This window comes from Glycine max, chromosome 4, assembly GCF_000004515.6.
Source record: "Glycine max cultivar Williams 82 chromosome 4, Glycine_max_v4.0, whole genome shotgun sequence".
Classification (NCBI taxonomy): domain Eukaryota; kingdom Viridiplantae; phylum Streptophyta; class Magnoliopsida; order Fabales; family Fabaceae; genus Glycine; species Glycine max.
This window is the reverse complement of record NC_016091.4, coordinates 6,677,206-6,690,293: the sequence shown is the minus strand read 5'-3', so window position 1 is coordinate 6,690,293 and position 13,088 is coordinate 6,677,206. Positions and strand designations below refer to the sequence as shown.

The following is a 13,088-nucleotide window of genomic DNA, read 5'->3' as shown; positions in this document are numbered from 1 at the left end:
TGGGTTTACAAAGTTAAGTATAAGGCATATGATACTTTGGAGAGATACAAAGTTAGGCTAGTGGCTCAGGGTTTTACACAAATAGAGGGGATTGATTTTTTTTAAACCTTTTCACCAGCTGCCAAGTTGACTACTATGCAGTTTCTTTTGTCTGTTGTTGCCAACTTTTGGTATCTTCAGCAGCTTGATATGGATAATGCCTTTCTAGGAGACCTCCATGAGGAGGTTTACATGAAACCTCCACTTGGCATGCACATTTTTTATCTTAGCCTTGTATGTAAATTGTAGAAATCATTGTATGGATTGAAGCAAGCTAGTAGGCAATGGAATCAGAAGTTGTCTTCTACTCTTCTTCAACTCGGTTATGTTTAGAGTACTTTAGACTATTCCTTGTTTGTCAAGCAAACTGCTTCTTCTTTTACAGTATTATTAGTTTATGTTGATGATGTTGTACTTACTGGAAATAATTTAGCTAAAATCTATTCAGTCAAACAACAACTTCATGATCAATTTCACATTAAAGATATGGGTGATTTGAAGTTTTTCTTAGGCTTTGAGGTTGCAAGATCTAAGGCTGGTTTGGTTCTTAATTAAAGGAAGTATTGTTTGGAAATCCTTTCTGAATTTGGTCTTACTGGTTGCAAGCCAGCTAATTTTCCTGTGAATGCTTCTGTTAGATTGAATTCTGATGAAGGAGATCTTCTAAAAGATGTCACTTCTTTTAGGAGATTTATTGAAAGACTCTTTAACTTAACCAATACTCCACCAGACATTGATTTTGTTGTTCAGCAAGTCAGTCAATTTATTTCCAAGCCCAGAATTCCTCACCTACAAGAAGCCGCTTTAAGGATTTTGAAATATTTGAAGGGATCTCTAGGCTGAAATATCTATTTAAGTGGAGTAAATTTCTATTTTAGTCCTTAACATTGTAAGAATACATCACTTTAATAATTGATTTTACAAAACCTTTGTTTTATTCCTTGATTTTGTTAAAAAATGTTATTAGTTCTTTTCGTTGCATTTTTCATTGATGTTATAGACTGAAGTAAATGTTTGGTGAAGTTTAGAAAATGTTAAGGATTAAATAAAAAATTTATAAAACCAAACGGATTAACGTTCAGGACTAAAGTGGAGTTTCCTCTACTTAAGTAACATACCATAATCGTTGCTGAATACGACTAGGACCCGATGTGTGTAGTTTTAGATATTAGATATGAGCTAAGGTAAAGGTTGGAGCCATGTTATTGGGTGGGCATGGTTTTAAATTTTTATTAGGTTGTTCTGTACATATACACGTCAAATGGACCCACTTAGCTTTAATTACTTCAAAATAATTTAACTCAAATATAATTTGTTTACTTTTACAAATTATTTTTTATTTTTAAATTTTCTTTTCTCTGTTAATTTTAAACTAATGATATTTTAACTTATTTAAATTAATTATATAATTTTATTTAATTAAAAATATTCATACACTTTATAAAATGCTTATTTATGACTTAACAAATATTAAATGATTTTTAACATTTTATTATAAAAATGTAATTTATATACACAATCAATATAAAATACATATTTTTATTCATTAATATGATAAGACATTAAGATACATCTTTATTACATATCTATATAAACGTATTTTATACTAACAAATACACATAAACTAAATATGGTATAATAATAATAAAATATCTTACACCAATTATCTTTTTTATTTTCTTGAGGACTTGTTTAGTAGCATTAGTCTCAGACTCTCAGTGTCTCACTGCATATATGAATATACGAAATTACGAGAGAGAGAGAGAGAGAGAGAGAGAGAGAGAGAGAGAGAAGCGTTAATCTGAATGGGTTACATCCACCATGGAAGAACCGGTCTCAGGCACATACTCAGATTCAGAACCGCCACCGGCGTGGTCTCAAACTCCGGCAGATCGCAATCGCGCGCTGCATTCCCCTCCCATTCCCCTATCCTCGGCAACGTGCTTTTTTTCTCAACAGGCGATAAATACCTCAACGAAATTACCGCAGAGGTGGAACGCGACAGGCGCAGGGAGCGAAACGAGCGTTTGCGCCTCGGCCTCGACACCGCCGACATCGACACGGAGTCGGAGCAGGACTACATGGGCGTGGGGCCCCTCATCGCGAAGCTCGAGAAGGAGATGCTCAAGGAATCCCCCGAGCTGAACCGCTACGAGGAGCCCACCGACTCCGACGACGACTCCGACGAGGAAACCAAGGACGAGGCGGACAAGAAGATGAGTGACTTCGAGAAGAAAAGAGACAAGCACACGGACCTGCTCAAGAACTTCATCGAAGCCGAAACCCTAGATGACGCGTTTAAGTGCATGACCAAAATAGACAACTTCGAAAACAAGCATTTCCGCCTCCGGTCCGAGTATAGGGTTATCGGCGAGCTCATGAATCGGCTTAAGGTCTCGACGGAGCTGAAGGACAAGTTTGTTTTGCAGAACAAACTTAATAGGGCGTTGAGGTTGGTGCGATGGAAGGAGGCTTATGATCCTGATAACCCTGCGAATTATGGTGTGATTCAGCGTGAGCAGCCGACGGCGGATGCGAAGGAAGAGGCTGAGTTCGAGAAGGAGAAGCAGAAGCAGATCGAGGAGGGAGATAATGCTGATGCTGATGATGATGATGAGCAGGAGTTTGATGACATGAAGGAGAAGGATAATGTACTGATGGCCAAACTTGAGGCTATTGATAGGAAGCTCGAGGAGAAGTTGGCGGAGCTCGAGTATACGTTTGGGAGGAAGGGGAAGGCGCTCGAGGAAGAGATCAAGGATCTTGCTGAGGAGAGAAATGAATTGACTGAGCAGAAAAGAAAGCCTCTTTACCGGAAGGTAGTTTCATACTTGCACAATTCTCTGATTTTTAGCGTGTTTGGAAACCTGTTGAGAAGTAAGAAATCATGTCTGGGATGTGGAAGAGCTATAACTGTTTGTTTAAAAATAAATGTGAAAAATCATATCTGAGATGTGGAACAAACAAACTGTTTGTCTTGGCATTTTGGAGTGCATCATTTTTTACCTTGTTATGTACCATAATCAATTGCTCATCTTCTTTTGTGTCTAGTGTTCTCTAAAGTGAGCAAGCAAAGAGTGGATTAGTTCTTGAATTTTAGTAGGTTAAGATCACAATGCACCAAGGGTGAATTGAATACACTCTTACTGGCTCATTTTACAGATGAATTCACTTGATAGGAGCTTGCTCTTTTATATACGTTTAACCACTGCAAAGCTTTTATCATTGCCCTTTGTTTTACTTATTAGCCTAGTGATTCTTTTAATTGTACTCCTTATAGAAAGAAAAAATCATTATCTTTATGCAGATCAGTTAGAAATACGAAACAAAAATTTGTGAGGCACTTCCCCACTTCACTCTTTGACCAACTAAGAACAATTTATTGACCTATTGAACAGATCAGTTGACTTATTGTATGATTGGTTTTGGAATCATTTTGTAGAATGAATTAGATGGAGTGATGAATTGATAGTGAATTGAACTTATATTCCTGACAATCTGATAGAGTGAGGAGCTTCTGAGTTTGAGAATTCCTAATATTAATATTCAACAATTAAAAAAGAAAAAATAAGCAAGTTGTTAAAGAACTCCTAAAAATAGAAATTATATAATTTCAACTGGTTAGTTTTTATCTATTTTATTCCCTTTTCTCCTGCTTAATAATATATCAATTCTCCTGTTTCTTTACTAATTTTATGAAGTGAAAGGTCTGCCCATGTACGTGAGGTACATTATGCATTCATAGGAAGGCAACTGCTTGTTTAAATTTACTGACTTGTCTTTTCCTCCAAATCTTATTGGTTTTGATTTCAATTTATATATATTTAGAGATGCCTTCTTTGGTTGTTCGTGAAATTTTCTTTTTCTTTTATCAAGCGCAAAATAATATTTTGATTTTTTTCAAAGATATTGCATTCTTGTAGTTTGATCTTTTTTTGAAGTTCTAATTGATTCTTATGTTGTGCACTTTCATTGCCCTTCTTGTTTAAATAATCTTTGTTATTTCTCCCATATTCTTATTTTTGCTTTTAATAAAGCTGACTTATCAGTTATGATTTTGGTTTTTGTATATGTTACCAGGGTTTTGATACAAGATTGATAGACATGAACCGAACTTGTAAAGTCACAAAGGTATTTTATAAATCTGTGCTTCCTGCTGTGCTTTCCCTCTTGTCTTTTGTATGTTCTTAGTTTCGTTTGAATCTCTTGATCTAGGGAGGACAAGTTGTGAAGTATACTGCTATGGTAGCTTGTGGCAACTATAATGGTGTTATTGGTTTTGCAAAAGCCAAAGGCCCTGCAGTCCCAGTTGCCCTTCAAAAGGTATTCACATTATCTTATTAGGTCTTTCAAGTTCTCCTTAAAGTGGTTTGTCTGTGGACTGTTTCCAATTGTTCTGTGTTCAATGTAGAAAAGTTTCATGAGTTCATTACCCAACATAGATATGTAGAGATAGATTTGCTTTTGTTTCAATTACTAGTAGTAGTTTCAAGCTGATTGAAGTTTTGATTTATGTCACAAATCTTTTTTGATTTTTTATGGCAGTTATACTGCCCAGGGGCTTTGTCTTTGGCCAACATTCTGATGTTGAATTGACATAGGTTTTGGTTAATCCTTGAGATATCTTGGTCATAACTCATAATTAGTAGGAGGAGTTGGGATTGATGACTGTGACTTCTGTTCTGTTATTAGAAATGTTTGATAGAAAACATCTGCATAATGATTCCACAAACCTTACATGTCTTATTCAGCATGCACAAATTTCTTTCAAATTTTCTGTGTTTCAACAAGCTTGATACTAATTTCATTAACATATCTGGTTTGATTATTATAAAGATTATCCAAATAATTTCCATTATTTAATTATATACCGTTGATAATGAGTTGCATAAAGTGCATTAACTGATTTTACATTTTTCTAATCTAACTGAAAATCAGATATTGGTCGGTTGTTATTGTAGATTCTCTATTAACTATGTGATACTATGTTTTTATTGGTCACTACTCACCAAGTGCATTTACTTTACCAGGCCATAATCTGAAATCCAATTTTGAATGTTTTAAATTTTGTATTGGCATTGTGCTATTGAGTATGCCTTTAAAACATTGCTAAAACAATACGTATCAGTATAAAAGTATATTTATTTTATCTCGACGTAAAAAAAACTTATGTTATGTGCATTATGTTTAATGCAATTTAATATTTTATTATTCTGATAACAACATAGCATATTGAATTAGTAGTTGATTTGACTACAATCAGGCGTATGAGAAATGCTTCCAGAATTTGCATTATGTAGAGCGACATGAGGAGCATACAATTGCACATGCAGTACAAACGTCATATAAAAAGACCAAGGTATTACTTCTCCCATTTATCCCATGAAAGCTCAACTTCTGTTAGAAAAATTAAAATGTTTTGTTTTAATTGTCTTTGACAAGTAATGACTGAGTTTATCCTGCCTGTATTCATCCTGTATATTATATTATATATTATATAGATTTCATGCCTTCTGCATTATTCCATAGGTTTATCTCTGGCCTGCTCCTACTACAACTGGCATGAAAGCCGGCAGATCAGTTGAAGCCATACTTCATTTAGCTGGTTTAAAGAATGTCAAGTCAAAGGTAACTGATGCCTAGAAAAATTGAGCATGGTCTAGTAATTTTAGTGCTAGATCTAATTTTTATTGTCTTGATAGGTCATTGGTTCCAGAAATCCTCATAATACAGTTAAGGCTGTCTTCAAAGCACTAAATGCGGTTAGTAACTCATGTTGCCAATGTTTCAAATTGCAATGCAAGTATTTCAAACAACTTTTCCCTGTGATATCTCATGTGGCATTTCTTGTTTGTTCCAGATTGAAACGCCAAGGGATGTCCAAGAGAAGTTTGGCAGGACTGTGGTTGAGAAGTATCTGTTGTGATGGACATGGCAATGTGGTCAGTTCAGTTGCCGTTGGCGGTTGTCTTCCATTGGATCTCTTAATTTGTACTTTTTATTCACGTGCATTTACCAAGAATTGGAAGAGATTTTCCCGAATGCATTACAGGTGAACATTAGCTATGGAATTTTGGCTGTAACTTTTTGTTCGTAAACACAAAAGGAACAATAGTTTAGGTTAATGTTTGTTTTTCCTCACTTTTAATGAGGCATTCTACCCATACCCCTTTTAGCCGGATACAATTTACATTTACAATCTCTCAAACTCAAGCCTTGAAAAGGATAGTCAAAAGTTTGAGCACACAACTCAATGAATGATGTTTAGCAAAATAAGTGTTCCTTTGTCTACAGAGATATATAGATTGGAAACTTGGTTGAGTAGAAGTTGCAGATGATGTATTCACGGTTGCCTTTGGCTTTCTGCCTTGAAAATACACCCCTTTCATCTTTTGCAGTTCGAAAAAGGAATATAAAGAAACTTTCTGAACTCAAGGAATAAAAAGAATTATTTTGTTCATTCTTTTATTTAAAAATATTATTTCTTATATTTTATGTTAATAAATTTCATATTAAATAAGTTAAAATGAATCATAATTGAACTTTATTAAGTTAATTTCATAATGAAACCATGCTGAGGAGTGGGGAATTTTTAGTGGGATTCTATGGACGTATAGATTTTTCAACCATTCTGTTTGCAGAGCTCATGGCACTTTACCATGGTCTAGTTCAGCAGGAAGTTCAACCCCACCATAGGCATAGCAATGATATTTCAAGAATTAAAAATATCCTTGCTAGTTTCTAGAGAATGGAAATGTGAGGTTAGGCATACACTCCGTGAAGGCAATATATGTGCTGATATACTTGCGAAACGCGGGCCTCAGGAGAACCGCAGTTGTATGCGGATGCGTTAGGAGTAGTGATAGCAATATCGGTGGGTGTATAGATAGCAGTATCGATAGCAGCAATAACAGACCAAGGAGGATTAGCAGAAGACCCAATTACCTGAAGGAGTATGTACAAGCCTAGTACTTCGAAGGCAGCTTGACAGCAGTAGGAGCTCTCCTGTTAGATAGTGAAAACCTGCATTCGATTGTATAATGACAAAGAGTAATCAGTTTAAAGATTCAATTGTATAAATACTGCAGATGATTAATAAAATGACATGAACTTGCTGAATTTAGATTCCTTATCTTAGTTGCCTAGATACTCAGTCCTCTATCAACTGGTCCGACCTCCCTCTTCCTTACCCAGCCACCGTAACTACCCCACCACCACCGTAACTACCTCACCACCACCGTAACTACCTCGCAACCACCAAAACCCCCATGCCTGAGCATCATACACGCCAGGTAACCACAGAAAAGCTTGAGGAAGCCATTAGAACCCTCAATGCCGGACAAACCAACCTCGATAACAAGGTGGATTCCATCCATTCACTGCTCATGGCCAAGTTCGACTCCCTTGCCGAACGATTCGCCGCCATAGCTATCCCTCACCATTCTCCGTCATCTTCGCCCGTCCCCTCTCCGCCGACCACCCTTCATCGACATCACATGAAGCTAGACGTGCCGCGGTTCGGCGGTCACGACGCGCTGGGCTGGATTTTCAAAATCTCCCAGTTTTTCGATTACCAAGGGATCCCGGATCCAGAACGTCTCACGGTGGCGGCCTTTTACATGGACGGACCGGCGTTGTCCTAGTACCAATGGATGGCACGCAACGGATTCTTTCCCTCTTGGCCGGCGATGTTGCAGGCTCTTGAATCGCGTTTTGCGCCGTCGTATTACGACGACCCCCAAGGGGCCTTGTTCAAACTTCAGCAGACGGGCACGGTGAGTGAATACCTCACCGATTTCGAGCGTCTCGCGAACAGTACCATCGGTCTTCCACCCTCCTGTCTATTGAGCTGCTTCATGTCCGGCTTAACACCGGAGCTTCGCCACGAAGTGCAAGCTTTGCGGCCCCTTTCCCTTCCTCAAGCCACGGAACTAGCATGCTTACAAGAGGATAAACTTCTTGATCGCCGCCGCGGTTCCCGCGCACCCTCTTACAACCCTAACCCCTCTCCCTCGCACAGACCGCCAAACCCACCCTCCAAGGTTCCCATTAAACGCCTCACCCTGGAGGAGATGGCCACCCGCCGCGAGCAGGGGCTTTGCTACCAATGCGACGAGAAGTGGGCCCACGGCCATAGATGCAAATCGCGCCTCCACATTCTCATCGCCGACGAGGATCCAGAACCTTCCCCAGGCCCGATATCACCTGTGGTTCCCCCTAAGGTCGACCTGGACTCCACCCTCACCCCGCACATCAGCCTCAATGCCATGGAAGGCACCCCTACGCCGCAAACCTTTCGCCTTCTGGGTTCCTTGCATCGTCATCAGGTGGTCATACTCGTGGATGGAGGAAGTACACACAACTTCATCCAATCCAGAGTTGCCAAGTTCCTGACCCTGCCGTCAACACCGACACCGGCATTGCAGGTCATGGTGGGCAACGGCCACACCCTTGACTGCGATACCTTGTCGCGGCAAGTTCCGGTTTGGATTCAGGGGCACGAATTCATTCTCGACCTACATCATTTACCTCTTTGCGGGGCAGACCTGGTCTTGGGCGTACAGTGGCTAAAACTCCTCGGCCCAATAACCACGAATTATCAGACGCTGACCATGACGTTCTCACACTTGGGCCAACCAATTACGCTTAATGCTGATGCACCCCCCACCTCTTCATCAGCTTCAGCCCATCAACTAAAAAGACTTACGCAGACCCAGGGCATCTCAGCCCTCTTCCTTCTCACCACCACACCACTTCAACCCTCACCACCTTCTTCTTCGTCCTCTAATTCCCTATCCCCCATGATCACTTCAGTCCTGGACCGTTACTCCCACGTTTTTGCAGAACCCACTACACTTCCCCCACCCAGAAACATTCAACACCACATTCATCTCTTGCCCCAAGCTTCACCCGTAAACGTCAGGCCCTATCGCTATCCCCATTACCAGAAAACAGAGATTGAAAGGCAGATTTCCGCCATGCTCGAGGCCAACCTCATCCAACCCAGTCACAGTCCTTTTTCCTCCCCAATACTCCTTGTTAAGAAGAAAGATGGCTCTTGAAGGTGCTGCGTGGACTATCGCGCCTTGAACGCCGTCACGGTCAAGGATCGTTTCCCTATGCCGACGATCGACGAGCTTTTGGATGATCTGGGTCAGGCGTCTTGTTTCTCCAAGCTCGATCTGCGCCAGGGATTTCACCAAATCCACATGGCCGACGGAGATATACATAAAACAGCTTTTCGAACTCTCCTGGGCCATTATGAGTTTCGAGTCATGCCGTTCGGCCTCAGTAACGCGCCGTCGACGTTCCAATCGGCTATGAACGACACACTCAGGCCTTTTCTGCGAAAATATGTCGCCGTGTTCTTCGACGACATACTTGTATATAGCCCCAACCTCGACACTCACGTCTCTCACCTGGACTCCGTTTTGTCCACGTTATCGGATAAGCAGTTCCTTCTCCGGCAATCCAAGTGCCTTTTCGCCCAATCCCAACTTAACTACCTCGGCCACATTATCTCGGCTCAAGGTATCGCACCCGACCCAGAGAAGATTTCCGCTATGCTTGCTTGGCCCATCCCGATTTCTCCGACGGCTCTCCGTGGTTTTTTGGGGTTAACAGGCTTCTATCGGAAGTTTATTAAGGGTTATGCGGCCATTGCATTTCCTCTTACTTCCCTCTTACGCAAGGACAAGTTCAGTTGGTCCCCGGAGGCCCATACGGCCTTCACGGCCCTTCAGCAGGCCATGATTAGTGCCCCCGTTCTAGCCAATCCTAACTTCTCACTCCCATTCATCATCGAAATAGACGCATCGGCGACGGCAATGGGTGCGGTGCTACTCCAAGAGGACCACCCAATTGCATTCTTTAGTAAGGTCCTGTGCCCACGGTTGCAGAAGGCCTCTGCATATATACGCGAGCTTCACGCGATTACTTCTTCGGTCCGGAAGTGGCGACATTACCTCCTCGGCGCCCCATTCACCATTCTCACCGACCACCGCAGCCTAAAAGACTTAATGACGCAGGTCATTCAGACCCCGGAGCAACAGTTCTACTTATCAAAGCTGCTGGGATATGACTATACCATCAGGTACAAACCGGGGGCTGCAAACGTGGTGGCCGACGCCTTGTCTCGCATGACTCCACCGGAGGCCACGTGTTTGGCGTTGACGATGCCACACCCCCTTTTCCTTTCCGAATTACGACGGACACTCCTCCAGGACCCAAGGTATGTCACTCTTTTGCAGGACATCCAATCCACGCCGGCGAACCACCCAGAGTTCTCCCTCCACCACGATCTTATTCTCCGGAAGAAGCGTATTTGGATTCCTTTCCCTTGCGTTATTACCCAATCGTTATTGGAAGAGTTCCACGCTTCTCCAATTGGAGGCCATTCCGGCACGGCCAAAACTCTCCACCGTCTTCAACAAAATTTTGATTGGCCCACCATCAGGGCGGATGTCCGTCAATTCGTGGCCCAATGCTCCGTATGTCAGCAAACGAAGTACGAAACCCGTAAGCCCGCTGGGTTACTCCAACCCTTACCCATTCCGACATCCATTTGGGAAGATCAAGCTTTAGACTTTATCACGGGCCTTCCCCCCTCGCAGGGATTTACGGTCATCATGGTCGTTGTTGATCGTTTCTCAAAGGCCGCGCATTTCGCTGCTCTCCCCACACACCACTCGGCCTATAAGGTCGCCGTCTTGTTCCTCGACACCGTCTGCAAGCTGCACGGTTTTCCCCGTAGCCTGGTTTCAGATCGTGATCCCATTTTTATCAGCCATTTTTGGCGGGACCTGTTCAAACTTAGCGGCACAAAGCTCAGGATGAGCACCGCGTACCACCCGCAAACCGACGGGCAGACGGAGGTGCTCAACCGAACGCTAGAACAGTACCTTCGTGCCTTCGTCCATCACCAACCCTCACGGTGGTTCCGCTTCTTGTCCCTGGCCGAATGGTCTTATAACACCGCCATTCATTCCGGGACCGGTCTTTCGCCCTTCGAAGTGGTCTATGGCCGCCCACCACCGACGGTGGTCCAGTATTTGCAGGGTTCGTCCACCATTGAAGCCGTGGACCAGCTGCTGATCTCCCGACAGGACTTGCATACCCAACTTCAAAGGCGCCTCCGCAAGGTCCAAGATTCAATGAAGGCGTCCGCCGACAAGCATCGCCGTGATTTCTCCGTTGCGGTCGGCGATTGGGTCTACGTTCGACTCCGCCCCTACCGTCAGACCTCGGTGGCTCCGTCTTACCATAAGTTGTCCAAACGTTTTTATGGGCCCTTCGAGGTCGTGGAGCGCATTGGCGCCGTGGCGTACCGACTGTTATTACCGGCATCCTCTCGAATCCATCCCGTTTTCCATATCTCTCTCCTGAAACCCCACAAAGGTCCATTACCGGCGACTCTGGCGACCCTCCCCTCGGCGTCTCTTGATCATCACCCTCTTCCGACGCCCCTACACATCCTTGATTGGAAATTGGATCATTCGCTTGACCCTCCCGCCACTATGGTGCTCGTCCAGTGGGATGGTCTGGCTCCCGAGGAGTCCACTTGGGAACGCTGGGAAGAGCTCCGTCAAGCTCACAACCTTGAGGACAAGGTTGCTTTCGGGGATGGGTGTATTGATAGCAATATCGGTGGGTGTATAGATAGCAGTATCGATAGCAGCAATAACAGACCAAGGAGGATTAGCAGAAGACCCAATTACCTAAAGGAGTATGTACAAGCCTAGTACTTCGAAGGCAGCTTGACAGCAGTAGGAGCTCTCCTGTTAGATAGTGAAAACCTGCATTCGATTGTATAATGACAAAGAGTAATCAGCTTAAAGATTCAATTGTATAAATACTGCAGATGATTAATAAAATGACATGAACTTGCTGAATTTAGATTCCTTATCTTAGTTGCCTAGATACTCAGTCCTCTATCAAGTAGGCTCTTCAAGACCCTAGTTTTGTTTTTGTTTCTGCTTTTCCTTTTCTCTTTCTGTCACAGAAAAACAGCGTTTCCCTTCAAAGTTTATCAATGGTGAAATCTCCGATTATTTCAAATATTGTTATTTTGACAAATTTCAAACAATTTGGAAATATTCGATATTATTTTATTTTCCATAACTTTTACGGTAAAAAGCACGATCATATTGAATTATTATAACTGTATTTTTCACACTCATCAAATTGATTTGATAAAAATCCATAGCAACTTTCCCTTTTAATCTAATTTAGTAATTTACTTTAAGAGAGTTAAACTTGATTTTGTTAGAAATTAATTCTAGAAAGACAAATGTTATAACAGAACTCTAGTTTTGCTCTTTTAACTGTGATTTTTCAATGCGATTATTTATTTTTTCAACTATAGGCTTCCTTGTAAAGGCTTATTTGGGTTAACATAATGGATCTTCTTATACTGCTGGTGGATGTGGAGTAGTAGGGAAAAATTGAAATATCTAGGATCATTTGCAAATAATAATAATAAGTCTATAGATTACGGTGATCTTTTTCGGTTAGTATTATGCCATATTTAAACTAATTCAAACTTAACATGATAGTATATTATATTTTAAAATTTATAATTATTTAACAATTAATGATAAATGATAATATATATTACCTCTTGCATGATATGTTGATAAATTTATTTCAAAACTTATATTCAAATTGTCCATTAATTTCGTGAAATTTTGTGGTAAATGCAAAATTAATGCCTGATTCTGACTAACATTTAATTTGTTGTAATAAATACAATTTACAGATATCAGCGGGGATAGCTCAGTTGGGAGAGCGTCAGACTGAAGATCTGAAGGTCGCGTGTTCGATCCACGCTCACCGCATTTTTTGTTATGTTTTTTTCTTTTAGTTTTTGTTCCTCATTCTACAAACTGCAGGGCTACCGTATCAGTTGTTTTTTTTTTTTCTTTTCTTCACTTTTATTTTTTGTTCCTCCTTCTGTCAAACTAAAGGGCTACTACAGTAATCATTGAAAAAGGAGAAGAAATCATGCAAAGTGCAAGTTGGGTGTTGGCATCTTGAAACAGAGTCACAGA

At 41.4% G+C, this 13,088-nt stretch overlaps 1 protein-coding gene and 1 non-coding gene across 2 annotated transcripts; both read left to right on the top strand.

Moving 5' to 3' along the window:
• Positions 1–1,753: 1,753 nt before the first annotated feature.
• Positions 1,754–6,312, top strand: LOC100800084 (uncharacterized). The gene is made up of 7 exons (XM_003522638.5): positions 1,754–2,858; positions 4,120–4,170; positions 4,255–4,362; positions 5,303–5,398; positions 5,569–5,667; positions 5,742–5,801; positions 5,900–6,312. Exons 1-7 carry the CDS (start codon positions 1,845–1,847, stop codon positions 5,963–5,965), a joined length of 1,494 nt encoding a protein of 497 aa, XP_003522686.1. The 5' UTR covers positions 1,754–1,844; the 3' UTR covers positions 5,966–6,312.
• A 6,490-nt stretch (positions 6,313–12,802) lies between these two features.
• TRNAF-GAA (transfer RNA phenylalanine (anticodon GAA)) lies at positions 12,803–12,875 on the top strand. The gene has a single exon. It is a non-coding gene; the product is annotated as a tRNA-Phe (tRNA).
• Positions 12,876–13,088: the final 213 nt, after the last annotated feature.